This window comes from Neolamprologus multifasciatus, chromosome 1 (genome assembly GCF_963576455.1).
Source record: "Neolamprologus multifasciatus chromosome 1, fNeoMul1.2, whole genome shotgun sequence".
Lineage (NCBI taxonomy): Eukaryota > Metazoa > Chordata > Actinopteri > Cichliformes > Cichlidae > Neolamprologus > Neolamprologus multifasciatus.
Genome location: NC_140439.1, coordinates 6,169,074 through 6,183,731, shown reverse-complemented (window position 1 = coordinate 6,183,731; position 14,658 = coordinate 6,169,074). Strand labels below are relative to the sequence as shown.

At 39.5% G+C, this 14,658-nt stretch overlaps 3 protein-coding genes and 1 long non-coding RNA gene across 6 annotated transcripts in view; 3 read left to right on the top strand and 1 right to left on the bottom strand.

Moving 5' to 3' along the window:
• ano1a (anoctamin 1, calcium activated chloride channel a) overlaps window positions 1-1,851 on the top strand; it is a 52,742-nt gene extending 50,891 nt beyond the window's left edge. For all 3 annotated transcript variants that reach the window (XM_085165151.1, XM_085165133.1, XM_085165142.1), the window contains one exon: window positions 270-1,851. In XM_085165151.1, coding sequence (XP_085021277.1) covers window positions 270-506 — 237 coding nt within the window. In that variant the 3' untranslated portion in view covers window positions 507-1,851. The remainder of the gene's footprint in view (window positions 1-269) is intronic.
• LOC146525206 (uncharacterized) overlaps window positions 1-14,658 on the top strand; it is a 374,600-nt gene that overhangs the window by 115,141 nt on the left and 244,801 nt on the right. The window lies entirely within an intron of this gene.
• Window positions 2,266-7,469, top strand: fadd (Fas (tnfrsf6)-associated via death domain). Its single transcript, XM_085165666.1, has 2 exons — window positions 2,266-3,087; window positions 4,882-7,469. The coding sequence occupies exons 1-2, from the start codon at window positions 2,790-2,792 to the stop codon at window positions 5,142-5,144; spliced, it is 561 nt and encodes a 186-aa protein (XP_085021792.1). The 5' UTR covers window positions 2,266-2,789; the 3' UTR covers window positions 5,145-7,469.
• On the bottom strand, window positions 5,536-10,866 carry LOC146525214 (high choriolytic enzyme 1-like). The gene is made up of 7 exons (XM_085165563.1): window positions 10,737-10,866; window positions 10,188-10,343; window positions 8,690-8,810; window positions 8,164-8,342; window positions 7,488-7,569; window positions 7,045-7,169; window positions 5,536-5,690 (listed from the first exon to the last, which is right to left on the bottom strand). Coding segments are annotated over exons 1-7 (780 nt in total). The 5' UTR covers window positions 10,852-10,866; the 3' UTR covers window positions 5,536-5,688.

Sequence of the window (14,658 nt, the reverse complement as noted above, 5' to 3'; positions counted from 1 at the left end):
CCATTTTCAGCGATCTTCTCTGAACTTGTTGAACTTTACTTTGTAGATTTGAGATTTCTGTAGAGCTCCTCTCATGCTGTCTTCCTCTCCTATCTAAAAGGAGGTGAATGATATAACTGTTAGTTAATTTAGCACTCTTTGCTACTTCTGCTGCAGCTGACGTGGATTAATGGTTTATTTATTGCACATTTTATTCTTAATGTAAGAGAAGAAGAAGAAAGGTTCAATCACTAATGATCTGTGTGCTCTGTTCACTCGGCCCTTTGCAGAATGTGGTGATGCTTATGAGTGACTTTGTGGACTGGCTTATCCCAGACATTCCCAAGGACATCAGCCTCCAGATCCACAAGGAGAAGATCCTGATGGTGGAGCTCTTTATGAAAGAGGAGCAGGGCAAAAGGTTTGCAGCAAGAGACAACCAAGACAGCTGCACAGTTCCTTCGTCAGCTAATCAGAGGCCGCCACAGCCACGCTCACGCCCTGTTTCACAGGCACACAGCTCCTAACCTGTGGGTTGGTGGGAAAAGAATCACAGATGGCAATAAGCAAAACCAGTCCTGTCACTGAGCTGTTAGAGCGGTCGGGTTAAGGTCAAAGCTACCCGTGTTCAGTCCACATTAACAGTCAGTTTTGTAACATCAGCAAAGGCTTTGCTGCACTTGCATTTTCCATCTTAGACACTAACCATAAATCCTCAACTTATATTACCAACTTCTTCTTTATTGGATGTAAACAAGGAAAGAAAAAGCCATTCAACCTTCAGCCTCTCTCTTTAACCCTTTCTCTGCCTGTCGGCTTTACAGAGCCAGAAGAAGTGATTGAAACTCTAAAACTATTTACAGCATTTCAGGTTTTATTTATTTGAAGATTTTGCCAAAGAAAAACATTTTCCACTACAGCGCTCACACTTTGTAATTCAAGCTATTATTTGGCATAGCTAGCTATCAATGAGTAAGTAAATGGTGCGTTTTCTTAATCACTAGTGTAGAGTTTGTGTGCTCATAAGGGAAATGAAATATAGTAGTAAGTGTTTGCGGTGTGCGTGTTGTTGTGTTTTTAAATGTCAACGAGACAAGAACTTTGCATTTTTTAAGTTGTTGATGTCTCTGAAAAGTAGGAGCAGTGTGTCACACGAAGTCACCACAGGAACAGGTTTGAACAAAGCGTTACGGAGGTTGTCTGCCTTAAATCAACTCCTCGAGAGATTTCAGCATGAAATGATCGTCTTTCTGTCGACGATGATCATTTTTCATATATTTGTATTTAAAAACATTACCTTGCAACCATTTTTAAAGCTGCAATTCGAGCTTTTTAAGCACAAAGAATGAATAACGTTGTCTTTTATATTTATTCAATGAATGAGTTTCATGAATCCGTAGGTGACCAGGGATCTGCTGACTTTAGCAACTTTCTAAAAATGGATTATTGTTGTCCCAATTTGAATTCATAGTTTTGTAAACAAGAAACTCTAAATATTCTTATCACTAATAGTGTAACTTCTTTCTGAGCTGTCACAACAACTGCACATTTTAATTTACTAAATAATTTTAGTAATCTCTGGCTTAGTTTGTTAGTAGTCATAGTCATTAATAGAGCACATGTACGGGGTAGTAGTGCCTTTGTTAGCTTAATTTCTTTCATCACAACCTTTTATAACTTTGTAAAAGCTGATGTCGTACATGAACCCTCTGGATCGCCCTGATGAGATCATGTTCTCCTGTTTTCAACACTAATGAAACAACAAATGTAACATCCTAGTATTTAAACACATGTATGTCAGTGCACACTCATGTCTTTGATAACGTGTCTGTTTATTATTTATATTTACTGCAAAATAAAAGGTGAATGTTCTCAAGTTGTTTTATGCGTTGAGTAATTTGACATCTTTTGCACAGTTAAAGTCGAGTCAGGGTAGATTTGGATTATTTGCTCAAGTTGTGACTGCACGAGTCAGCAGAGACCGTTTGTGTTAGATAATAGTTTTATTTGTTTTTAGTGAGATTTTAGAGTTGATATTAACTGATGTGTATCACTAACAAAGGTGTGTTTAACACCTTTGTTAGTGATACACATCAGTTAATATCAATCGACCAAAAACTACTAGATAGAACTTGATAAAATGAACTGTGTATGCTGAGGAAAGGTGATTTCATCTGCTTTTTCTAATCCACACACACACACACACATTATATAATATATATTATATATACGTATATAACAGACAACTGAATTGTGTCTGTAGGTACTTTGTTACTGTAGCAGCCTTTTACAAAACACAGAGTTTGTTCCAACTTCTTGAGTTAAACCCGTGAATAATGACTAACTACTATTTTATTTCCCAACTTAAATATCTGTTTACATGCTACACTGTGTGCGTTTACTTTACATACGGGTGAAGTAGCTGAGATGCCTTTTAGGGTAAATCTTGGGAGCGCTGTCTGCCACAGCATAGGCACAACGTTACCATAAACGTTACCATTATTAAATAATAATTGTAACAACACGTGATTCTATCACAACTATAAGTCTTTGGCGGTCTGAGCCGGTGGATCAATACAGCGGACCCTCGGATCGAGCGTACCCGTAACGCTGCTCAGCAGACGGGGATGCTCACTGCAAACTTCCCATCCCCGCAAACACTCTCCTCGGTGTTGTACGTGTGCCGTGTTTCCATTGGTTATTGGTAAGCGGAAGTTTAACGACAGACGCGCCGGATAGACGTAAGTCACCGAAATGAAAGTAAAAGTCAGCCGCTCGGAGGCTGCTGTGTTTGTGCTCGTCCTGTCAACATGAGCCTTTTACAGTTTAACAGCGTCTTGTTGGAGATCTCTAACGCCATGTCTGCTGATCAGCTCAACGACATGAAGTTCCTGGTTCAACAAGAGATCGGGAAAAGAAATCTGGAAAAGATCGGCAGCGGTCGGGAACTCTTCCAGCTTTTCAGGGAAAGAGGCAAACTGTCAGAGGATGACACGGCCTTTCTTTCAAAGCTTCTCAAAGAAATTAAGCGACAAGATCTCTCGGACAAGTTAGACAACTTCAGTGTTCAGCCTGAACCTGACGACGGCCTGAGTGAGGAGGAGAAAGGTACGACGTGTTCGTGTGAGCACAGTCACGTTTGTGGGGAGACAAAAGCAGCGATAATAACAGTAATAATACATCTGCAGAGTATCGTGCTACAAAGTGTGGACGCTGGTTTATACAGAAAATGAGCGACTGTCACTTCAGATACCAGCGTGTTTGATTGTATTAACAAACACGGCCTTTCTCATTTAGTGCCAAACATTACTCAAATACATGTCGTCTCACAAGCTTCATTTGTTAAATACTTTCATTTGAGTTTTATACAAAGAGGGCCAAAGCATGCGCTGGATTCCTGTGGCTGAGTTAGCCATTTATACTGTCTGAGCTTCCACCCATACTTAACACGGCTGAATACAGCTGAGCACATCTGTGAAGTCGTCTGGTCACTGGAGGGTAAACTGCTGAAGAGATGCTGTCACAGTGCAGTATGAAAGCTTGACATTTGACATGACGAATGAAAAACCATCAGTGTGGATGAGCTGTTTCGTTTAGCAATCACCCTTTGGTCTGGCTCAGTCACTTACTCCTGCACACCGATCGCAAAGAGAAAAAAGAGAAAACGAAAAGTTCTCAATCCTGAAATCTTTCGACCAAAAATATATTCAGAAGCTGAGACGCTGTTTTTGTGTCACTCCATATAAAATCACCCAAATGCCACAATCGTTTCCAGCTGACCTCAAAATCAAGAAATGTTTGTAATGTACAGTAACTTTAGCTTTTTAACGTATTTAACTACGTTTCTGGTGTAATTAATATTTACTTTTTAATTAAGACGTGCCACAATGTTCTTCTTAGTAAAAAAGGCCGTGGATGCACCAGGACAATGTTTATCACAAGACTCTGCAGACTAAGTGCGCCTCACGATTCAGGGACTTGTGGAACCATTTTCAGCAGCAATAACTTGAACTAACGGTTTTCTGTTTGACTTTCAGTGTCTTCCCCACTCTTCTTAACAAAGGTTATGGAGGCATTCATTTACTCTTAGCTGTCTTAACGTCACACCACAGTGTTAGTTAGGTCGAGGTCTGGACTTTGAGTTCATGACTGACTCGGTGTTTGCAAGAAGAACTTGCTAAAGAAGTTTATGACACTACTACCCCAGGTTTCACCCTGTGACAGCTCAATTGTAGAGAGAAAGAAGACCCTACCTCACAACCCTCTAAGAGAAAACGTGTAATGACAGTGGGAAGGAAAAACTCCCTCTTAACAGGAAAAATCTCCAGCAGAACCAGGCTCAGGGAGGGGCGGGGCCATGAACAGTTGGGGGTGAGTGCACAGACACACAGGTTTAAAGATGCTCATGGGAGAGAGCCAGAGTTTTAACCCTCTCAGGCCCAAATTAAGTTTTTTGTTGCTAATGCACAACCAAGTCCTGCAGTCGTACTTCTGAGTACAAAAACTCATAAAATATGTCTGTGGGGTAATCAGGGTGTTAGTGTTTAACTGCTGCAAGTCTGCAACGTCTGCCTGGAGACGGTTAAAAACCTGCTGCAGGGAGTTTGTCCTTCCCACTGTCGCCACATGCTTTCTCTTAGAGGGCTTTATCTCTACATACAACAAACCAGACTTGCACTGTTGTATGTAGAACCATAAATACATCAAGAGTGTATTGTATTGTCTGCAGACTTATGCCGTCTGCAACAGTCATCGACTAGATAAGTGAATTATAAGTAGGTCTTTACACAGGGAGTTTTAGATTTAGATTAGGTTTCCAGGAAGTATCTTAAAGTTGAATCTTTACCCATATCAGAAACATGTTCTACATTTAACCTGTTAATATGTTTTTCTCCTTTTCAGCAAAACTGAAAATTGCCACAGAGGTAATTGCCGAAAATCTTGGAAGGAGTTGGCGAAAACTTGGCCGCAAATTAGGTTTGAGTGAAAGCAAGCTGGAGTCCATCTCTAAAAGGCATCCCACAGATCTAGAGGAGACGGCAGTGGAGCTGCTGAAGGAGTGGAGGAAGAGTCGAGGAGCTGAAGCCCAAACTAACATGCTAATAGATGCTTTGAGAGCTTGCCAGTTGAATATGACTGCTGATAAAGTCGAGGACAGACTCTAGCAACCTGGAATACTTACATTAAATTGTTGCTCAAGAAAATGGCAAACAAAAAGGTTAAAGGTCATGAAAGTAATTTGAGTGATTGATTGATCTCTATGTCCTGTTATCGTTGTTATTAGCAGAGTGTTGCTGTTTGGCTCTCCTGCTTTGTGAAAGCAATGTTGCTCTCAGTCTTTCAGGGTGACAACATTGCTGGTGATATTTGTTAATATGGCTCATATATAAAAGTGTTCAACTCTACTGAGGTACAGGATCGTCTCATCAAGTGTTCCAAAATTATGAAAGATACTTTTTATGTCACTATTCATCCAAGATTTTGCTCTTGATTCAGAATTTAGACGAAAAGGGAAATAATTAGGAAAAGAAGCTTCTTTTGGAAAGTAAAATGAGATTTGTGTTGTTGTTCTTTTTATTCTTTGCCAACAGACAGCATTGTATTTTAATGCTTTTGCTTGTCTAACCCAAAATATACCCCGAATCCAACTCTTTTCCCTCGTAGGCTTTGATGTCATCAAAGTGGCAGGTCATCTGCCCAGGGTGCAGTTTCTGCAGACAAAAATGAATCTCATTAAGGGAAATATTCCCTTTAGCAGGAAGAAGGCTCAGGGGCTTAGCTGTTGGGAGTGAGGGGAAAGAGAAAAGCAGAAGCACACAAAATAAAAGGCGTGAGAGCCAGCGTTTAGAAGGAACGAATAATAATTAAATAGAGAGTGAAATGAGAAAGAAGAAACAACGCCCTAACTATACGCTTTAGCAAAAAAGAAAGTTTTAAGCCTAATCTAAAAAAAACCCGAGGGTGTTTGTCTCCCATTCTACTTTTAAATATCCGAGGAACCAAGCCCGCAGTCTTCTCTCACTCTGTTTCGATTACAGTACTATGAAGTCTTTACGATAGGATGGGCCCTGATTATGCAAACTGCAAAGGAATGTTTGTAAATTTAGAGATATTGCACAAAATTAAGCAGAAGCGTCCAACTTTTCAGCTTCTCAGGGAGTTTTTAGGACTTCCTGATAATAATGAATTACAGTCGTCCAGTCTAGAAGTAATAAATGCAGGAACTAGTTTTTCAGCTTCACTCTGCGGATGTTTTTTTTATTTTAGAGATGTTGCACAAATAGAAAGCAGTCCTACATATCTGTTTAATCTACACATTGAAGGTCATATCCTGGTCGAATCACTGTGTTACTGGAGGCCAAGGTAACGCCATCGAACGCAAATATCTGGTCAGACAGGATATTTCTTTGTGACTGTAGTTTAACAATGCCAGGATAATTAATAATAATAACTAAATGGTGTGACTCATATTGTGTGGCATAGAAACAATTTCATGCTTAAAAACAACGAACCTTTGATGGGATGGCTCACCCTGATCTGCTCTCTGTGTAGCTACAGATGGAGCTAACATATGAACATGAACTGATGCTAGTTTGGGTCACTTGCAGAAATCTGTATTTTCCTCTTTTGAGGAAATTCGGGACAAACCTGCTGCGGGGCAGGTCAAAAAATGCATGCATGAGACTTATTTTCATTTTACATGATATCTACCTGACTTGGTCTGCTAGAGCTTTTTTAATTTCACTTTCATGTTGGGATAGATTTCTTACACAGAATGAAGACCCAGGTTCAACATGGTAAATGGTCTGTATTTGTACAGCGCTTTACTTGGTCCTAAGGACCCCAAAGCGCTTCACACTATACACAATCATCCATCCACACACTGGTGATGGCAGCTACAGTGTAGCCACAGCCATCGGAGCCGGAAAAGCCGGAAGAAAGGAGCTTTAAAGACCTCCAGATTTTGTCTTTTCAGACACAGTTTGTCATTTTAAAGCAGACTTTGATTGCAATACAGTATCACTGTGTGTGTTTTGCATGTTGTGCTTGGTGCAGTATACTTACAGCACTTGTAGAGTCTGTTCAACCTATCGATGTCGTTTTTGCTCATCTGAGTGGCCCCACCCAACATTACATTGCTGTTAGGAATGGGCACCATCGTGGGTTGGTTGTTCTTGGAGAAGGCATACCTGAAAACAAGTTCATTTTGATTAATTAAATTTTTCTGGTGATTTAGCTCCTCAGTACATCATGTTCTAGTCTTTGAAAGCATATTTGCACTGGTTTTACTCAACACTCTTGTATGGGACGGTATGCACAGACAAGTTATGATTGTGCACAGGCTCTGCTCTGCTAGCAGTCTGCTGTAGGGACAGTTGATGGTTTCTTCATGTGAAAATAACAGGAACACCCAAATTTCTAACTTGATACATAGTTTTACTTGGACTTATGTGTAAAAAAAAAAGTATTAAAGTAACATGTAAATAAAAGTATGAATTTATTCTTACCTCTCATATTGCATGACAGAGTTGTAGTCATAAGGAGTTCCCTGGTTTAGAGTATCAATCTTATAGAAATTGTAGATCATGTCTGTGAGAATAAGGAGATATGTGTGCATGACGTGTGGGAACTCAAATATCTAACAAATGCACATTTTTATATTATGTATAATCATTTTAATAAAGCATCCATTGAACCTCCCATTTAGGGTTGTTGTCATGAACTAATTTTAAGCTAAAAACTAAAATTATGTCTTAAAAAGTAAACAAATCAATAAAAAGTGAACTCCGCTAACAATAAAAAATAACTAAAGATTTAAAGTAATAAAAACATGGTTGAAAGGGCTGCACCCCCTCTGGAGATAACTAAAATGCTCTAAGCGGTAAATTGATCCGTAACTATATAGCACTTGTCTGATTTAACTAAGTGCCTTTTGCTATGAGCCTCATTAGCTCATTTACACACACATTCATGAACAGCTTTATTCTAAAGTTGTATTAATCTTTGTGGACAGATTATGCTATCATCTTTAGTTTTTTTGTTAATTTTATTTACTAAACTTTAGCTCAGTGCAATAAAACCTTCATCTCAACCTTAATTCGACATTTTCTTTCTCTAGAGCTGCTTCGTGCTTTGAACTACTTTAACACAAAATCCAAATTAGCACAGAAAATGGTGACTGACCATCAAGGATGTTTTCCCAGTACACCCTGATGTGGTTGTCCCTGTCAGAGCGGGTCTGCTCGTGATTGAAGCCTAGGGCATGGAGTAGTTCATGCTGGACAGTGCTGTGGTAAAGACAGCCCTGACGGCTTAGAGACACAGTTTGACCCCCACCCTGGCGACCCACGTAGGAGTAGCAGCTGTTAAAACAGAAAAGTCCAGCAATATTTAGAAATCACAAAAGCCTTTTGTACATGTATATCTGTAAGTGTTGCTTCACACACCTCATAGGACAACAATAATGTATTTGAACATATAATGAATAAACTGGCCGTAGTCACTCGTTGGCTACTTAAAATGTTAGTGGTCCCTAAAACATTTGTAATCACTTGATTAAAGAACGGGTTTATTTCATTATAAACTAATGAAAGGAGGAGTTGTGATACTTTAAAATTAAAATAGAAAACTAAATTTTTAATCCTACTAACTGCATGTGGCTCACCGAAGGTGGTAAGAATAAAAAAAATGGTCAGACTCGGAGCTTTACCCATTTCTGGACTCGATGCTCAGCCAGTCGCGATCGCCGTCCCGGTAGGGTCTGAAACGAATGCAGGAAATTGAAGAGAAGGACTCTAGTCCACGAGTGATGATGGCAATCTCACGGGAAGCTGGTAAAACATGGAACAACAAAATGTGAAATAACTAAAAACATGTAGATTCTTCAAAACAGCCGCCCTTTGCTTTGGTTACTGCTTTGCACACTCCTGGCATTCTCTCGATGAGAGAGGTCGTCACATAAAATGATTTTCCAACAGTCTTGAAAGAGTTCCCAGAGATGCTGAGCACTTGTTGAACCTTTTGCCTTCACTTTGTGGTCCTCATCCCAAAACATCTCCATTGGGTTTAGCTCAGGTGAAGCCCGGCCATCAGACGCAGCACTCCATCACTCTCCTTCTTGGTCAAACAGCCCTCACACAGCCTGGAGGTGTGTTTGGGGTCATTGTCCTGGTGAAAAACACATGATGGTCCAACTAAAAGCAAACCAGATGTGATGGCATGTTGCTGCAGGATGCTGTGGTAGCCATGCTGGTTCAGTGTGCCCCCACACCATCACACCACCTCATCCATGCTTCACGGTGGGAACCATGCATGTAGAGACCATCTGTTGACCCAAACAAATCTCTGCTTGTTGCTTTTCCTTAGTCGTGGTTTCTTAGCAGCTATTTCACCATAATGGCCTGACTCGTGCAGTCTCCTCTGAACAGTTGATTAACTCTAACTAGAGCTGCTGTTGACTTGTGATTTCTCAGGCTGATGACTCTTGGTCTTCCTTTACTGGGATGGTCCTCATGTGAGCCAGTTTCATCGTACCATTTGATGATTTTTGCAACTGCACTTGGGGACACATTCAGTCTTTTAGGAATTTTCCAGACTGACTGACCTCAGTTCTTAAAGTAATGATGGACTGTGGTTTCTCTTTACTTAGCTGATTGGTTCTCGCCATAATATGAATTCTAGCAGTTTAGCACAACACATCTGATGGTCCCAACCGCATTAAGAAGGCAAGAACTTCCACAAATGAACCCTGACAGGCTCACCTGTGAAGGGAAAACCGTTTCAGGTGACTACATCATGACGCTCATCGAGATAAGGCCAAGGGTTTGCAGCGCTGTCAAAGCAAAGGGGGGCTACTTTCAGCAATCTAAAATATAATAAATATTTAGAGTTAATCATCAACTTTTTCTTTGCTACATAATTTCGTATATCTTGCTTCATATATTTGATGTCTTCAGTATGAGACGGTGTCCAACCTTTTAACTGGTGTATATGTGAGGTTATTGATTCAGGAAAGTGCTTATGGTACATTCATGTATTAATTCTTAAAACGAAGGTTAGTTGGTATCAAAGGGCAGAGTTTGATTAGATTGAATACAAATAGAAATGTTATAATAACAAGTCAGTGTAAAGATGAATTGTTGTCCACAGGCATAAACACTGTATAACCTGGCATTGGCCTGTTCCATGATTAAGAAAAAAATACTCACAGTAGTGATTGGCGATGTAGTATGGCACATAGACTTTCCCATCAGTCCACTTTCCCCACATGCAGCCTCTGGAGGTGCAGGGGTCAGCGTTTCTGTCAGCTCCAGGCTTGATAGCAATGTCACCTCCGATTAATGTCGGCTCATCGATGTCAGGTGCTGTAAGAAACACAGAGTCACTCTTCAACATGTATAACAGCAGTGGTTTATTATAGGTGGCACTGCCGTCATCAGTCATAGCAACCGATGAAAGTTCATATTAGCAGAAATCGGCCGCCGCTCATGACAAATGACAAAGACCAGATTCAAATGCAAATGTTAAGAAAAACCAATAAAATGCATTTTTACTGGAAAAATCACAACATTGTTCGTGGCCCCAGTCGAGTGCGTGATTCAAATAGCCAGTGTAGAGCTGCTAAAAAAGCTTTTTCCTTTAAACAGGAAAAGCCAAAAGACTCAAATTACATTAAATCCATGTTGCTAACATCTGTACCACCAATGCTGCTGCAACAAATATGTGCGAGTCAGTTCTAAAACAGGAAACCAACTTACTGTAGTTTCTATTGGCTCTCTCCAGCAGCTGACCCACAGAGAGCTCTTTGGGTATGTCCTCGTCAGTGCTGGGAATCTCTGCACAACATAATATATCCACAGTAGACATGATCATTTTGAACACACTGCCTCAGTTACAGCTTTTACTTCAAACGACTGACTGTTGCTTAATTTTCTTTTAATCGATATCCAATAGCACAAAAAGTAGAATTTTAAAAACTGTAATAAATCTTCCCTTACTGGTCACTTTTGAATTATATCATAAAAAGCAATTATTTGTTTCTTACCTTCCTGTACTCAGCCACAGCAACATTACAAAGAACAGACAAAAGAGACATTAGTTTGTACCTGTAACTGAAAAGCAAAGCGACAAATATACATTTCATAATGAAATAAACACGACTAACAAAACTCTCATTAGAAAACTGATACAACACTTTGTACCAATTATTTCTTTAATAGCATTTTTTATTTTAAATGTAATACTTTTTTGCATCAGGGGGAATTTGGCCGACACACAATTTAATTTAACACGCATGGTTGAGTCTGGAAGTTTCTACCTGAGCCCAGGAAGAGGACAGCAGCAGAAGAGAGACAACAGACCAACAGAAAACCAACATGGCTGCAAAAGATCTGTGATACAGAGCACATTATTGTATGTTATCAAGCTCATGCACATTAAAGTACTTAAAATGCAAAATTTGAAGGAAATCAGAAAATCTGCATGTGAACGATGGAGTTGAAGTCAGGGTTCTTACCTGAAACGCTGATGAGCGAGCGTCTTTCTGTCAGGTTTTATACGGTTCCCGGGCTCGCCAACGATAACAGGATGTGTCGAAAGGTGCCAACACACGAGAAAGTGTTATCACTGCAGATGGAAAACTGTGAGTCAACTGGTGTGAAACTTTGCATCTGTCACAGGTTTAGTCACACGAATGTCATAAGAGCATGAAGTATTCAGATACACATATACATCACACACACACACACACACACACATATATGTCTGTAGTGTTTTTCATTTATTTCATAATGTAAGTTACTGTACTAACTAGAACAAAGAACATTTTGAGAACTTTGTGGAGCATGCTAATATTCCTAAAGATACATTTTCTCCAAAAGTCTAATAACCCACAGTCTGTATTTATTATATTGTATTTATTCATGTTAATATTAAGGAGCTCAATTAACAATATTCATTGAACCTGACAAGTTTTAATAAATCCTTATAACATTTTCTCAACTTCTGATGTCTGCAGAGTTTTTTAATTCTAGTGCCAAAAGCTGTCAGTTTGTATTCTGTGCTGTGACTGTTTGTATAAAACGGCTGAATGTTGTCGATTCAGGAAAATGAATGTAAAAAACAAGCAGAAAGGTGGACACCGTGAGAGGCTTAACTGGTCGTTATAATGTTGAACTTACAGGTGAAAAACATGGTTTAGCAAGTATGCCAACAAACCTGCACCGGCACAAAATACTTCCAGTGCTTTTGACCGTGTATGACGAAAATGCTGCAAAGAAATACTATGTTCTCAGCTTGTATGCGTGTAAGAAATCACTCATAATTCAACTTTGTATTTATTTATCTTTCTGTGGTACAGAGAGCAGATTTCTCCCATATTAGCTTCTCTTCATCGGCTTCCTGTTAAACACAGATTTGAATTTAAAATGTTTCTCACAAGTTTTTTGAATAATCAGACCAAATCTTATCTTACTTGTTGTTCCTGGACTATTTAAAAGTAGAATGGGAGGCAGAGCCTTCATCATTCAGGCCCTCTTCTGTGGAACCAGCTTCCAGGTTGGATTCAGGTCAGTGTGGACCAGGTGACCCTGAATCCTCCCTTAGTTATGCTGCAATAGGTCTGGACTGATGAGGGATTCCCATGATGAGTGTTTTTTCTTCTCTCACACCTTCCTCACTCATTATGTGTTAATATACTTCTCTGTATTTAATTATTAGTTATTATTAATCCCTGGCTCTTATCCACAGTTTGTCTTTTGTCCTGTTTTCTTCCCCTCATCCCCAACCATCCACACATGGCCTGTCCTCCCTGAGCCTGATGCTGCTGAAGGTTTCTTCCTCTTTAATTGGAGTTTTTCCTTCCCACTGTCACCCAGGTGCCTGCTGATAGGGGGTCGTCTGACTGTTGGGGTTTCTCTGTATTATTACAGGATCTTTACTGTTACAATATGAAGCACCTTCAGGCAACTGTTGTTACATTAAAACATTTATAATTGAATTGAATTGGTTTGTAAATGTTTGGACCACTTTTACTAAACATTTATTATTTATAAATAATTATTATAATAATAATTATTATTATTTATAAATTTAGTAACTTTATAGCTTTGATACAGCTTGGTACCCAACTGCATTAAACAGGCAGCACAATTTAGTGATGACTCTAAATTCTTTGCTGAGTGTTTTCGCTTTATTCTCTGTGTTGTTAATGTGGCGGCCTGTCCACTCCACCTCTTCTCCATCCATGACAGATGGACATGCTCTTGCCTCTGCTATCATAGTGGTGTCACTACACAGGAAGGCTAGGGTTTACGTGTGGAGTTTGCATGTTTTCAACATACCTGTGCAGGTCCTCGACCTTCCTCAGAAGATGTGCTCTTTAGGTTAACTGATGATTCTCATTTGTCTGCGGATGCGAGGAGATAAAGTACTCAGAGGGTCAAATGTTGCCTATGAATCCATTTCCATCTATTATTATTGTCAAGCACGTGTATTTAGGTGTTTTTGTAAGTGACGGGACATTTTTGACTATTCTTTGCTTTTTGATTCACTTTCTGCAGCGTAAAAGTAATACAGGCAAATAATTCACTGACATTTCTAAAAAGTAAGAATCACCCTGCATATAAATGTGTTGAGACGTCTGGACTTTGATCCTCTGTTAGTCTGTCTGAGAAAAAAAACATTCGCTGTTGTTATCAGCGTGAGATATTCAACACGTTGCTGTCGATACAGCCTGACCTCGTCACAGTGAACAAGGCCAGGCATCATATTGACAGCAGCATGTTAACTCAGCAGACTCTATAGTGGGAAATGCCAATTTCCACAATTATATCTAATACAGTTTTTAATACAAAGAAAGCCTGTCCTCACTGTACCTGAGAAATATTCAAGTTGAAAATCTTTACTCACACTGTGTGATTTGTTAAGACATAAAACAAATCATCAAGCTGCATTTATTCGTTCCAGGCTCGACTACTGTGATTCAAAAGCTGCAGCAAGAGTACTGACAGGGGCTAGAGCTTAGTGAGACGAGAAGAAGGCACATAGCTTCAGTTGGGGAACATCACAGCTCAGCCCAGTTTGTAGTGGCATCCTCCCAATTTAAATACGATTGTTATTTGCAATGGAAATTACACATATTACACATTTTGAAGTAACAAAAAATAGAATTTTAAGTATTTTAAGCCCTTTTTTCATATGATGTGTTTCATCGTGCCTAATAAGAACACAAACACCAACAGTTACACGACTGAAACTCTGAAAAGCGAGCAAAAGATTCATTTTCAAATATACTGAGAGCTCTCCAAGTGAGAGCTGCTGCAGGACTGAAGAAAAAAAGGAAGATAGTTCACTTTGCTTGAAATCCAAGTTCATCCTGCTTTTACCAGCCAGCTGTCCCACATGCTGACACAGATAGCTAAGCATGTGGACAATGTCAGTTTTGCAATTTCCTCCAGTATTAATTGTATTACACTGACTCTTTAGGAACTGTATGATAATATCATAAGTCCAGGGCAAGAAAAAACATAATTCGAGTAAATCATTTCATTGCATTTAAATTTACTTGTGCATAAAATCAACAACGCCCACACGCAGAACTCAGCAGCCACACGCGTTACTTTAATGTTGAAGAAATATTTAAATCAGAGGATTCTGGGCAAGTTCTGAAGTATTGTTGTC

Bases quoted from the DNA above. Each gene is read 5' to 3' on its own strand.
- LOC146525214 (XM_085165563.1), bottom strand. From the start codon at position 10,851: ATGATCATGTCTACTGTGGATATATTATGTTGTGCAGAGATTCCCAGC. The intron at 8,811-10,187 runs GTGAGTATTTTT...ATGTTTTACCAG, and splicing joins CTACATCGCCAATCACTACT to CTTCCCGTGAGATTGCCATC. The intron at 7,570-8,163 runs GTCAGTCACCAT...TTATTCTCACAG, and splicing joins CTGGGAAAACATCCTTGATG to ACATGATCTACAATTTCTAT.
- fadd (XM_085165666.1), top strand. From the start codon at position 2,790: ATGAGCCTTTTACAGTTTAACAGCGTCTTGTTGGAGATCTCTAACGCC. The intron at 3,088-4,881 runs GTACGACGTGTT...TCTCCTTTTCAG, and splicing joins CCTGAGTGAGGAGGAGAAAG to CAAAACTGAAAATTGCCACA.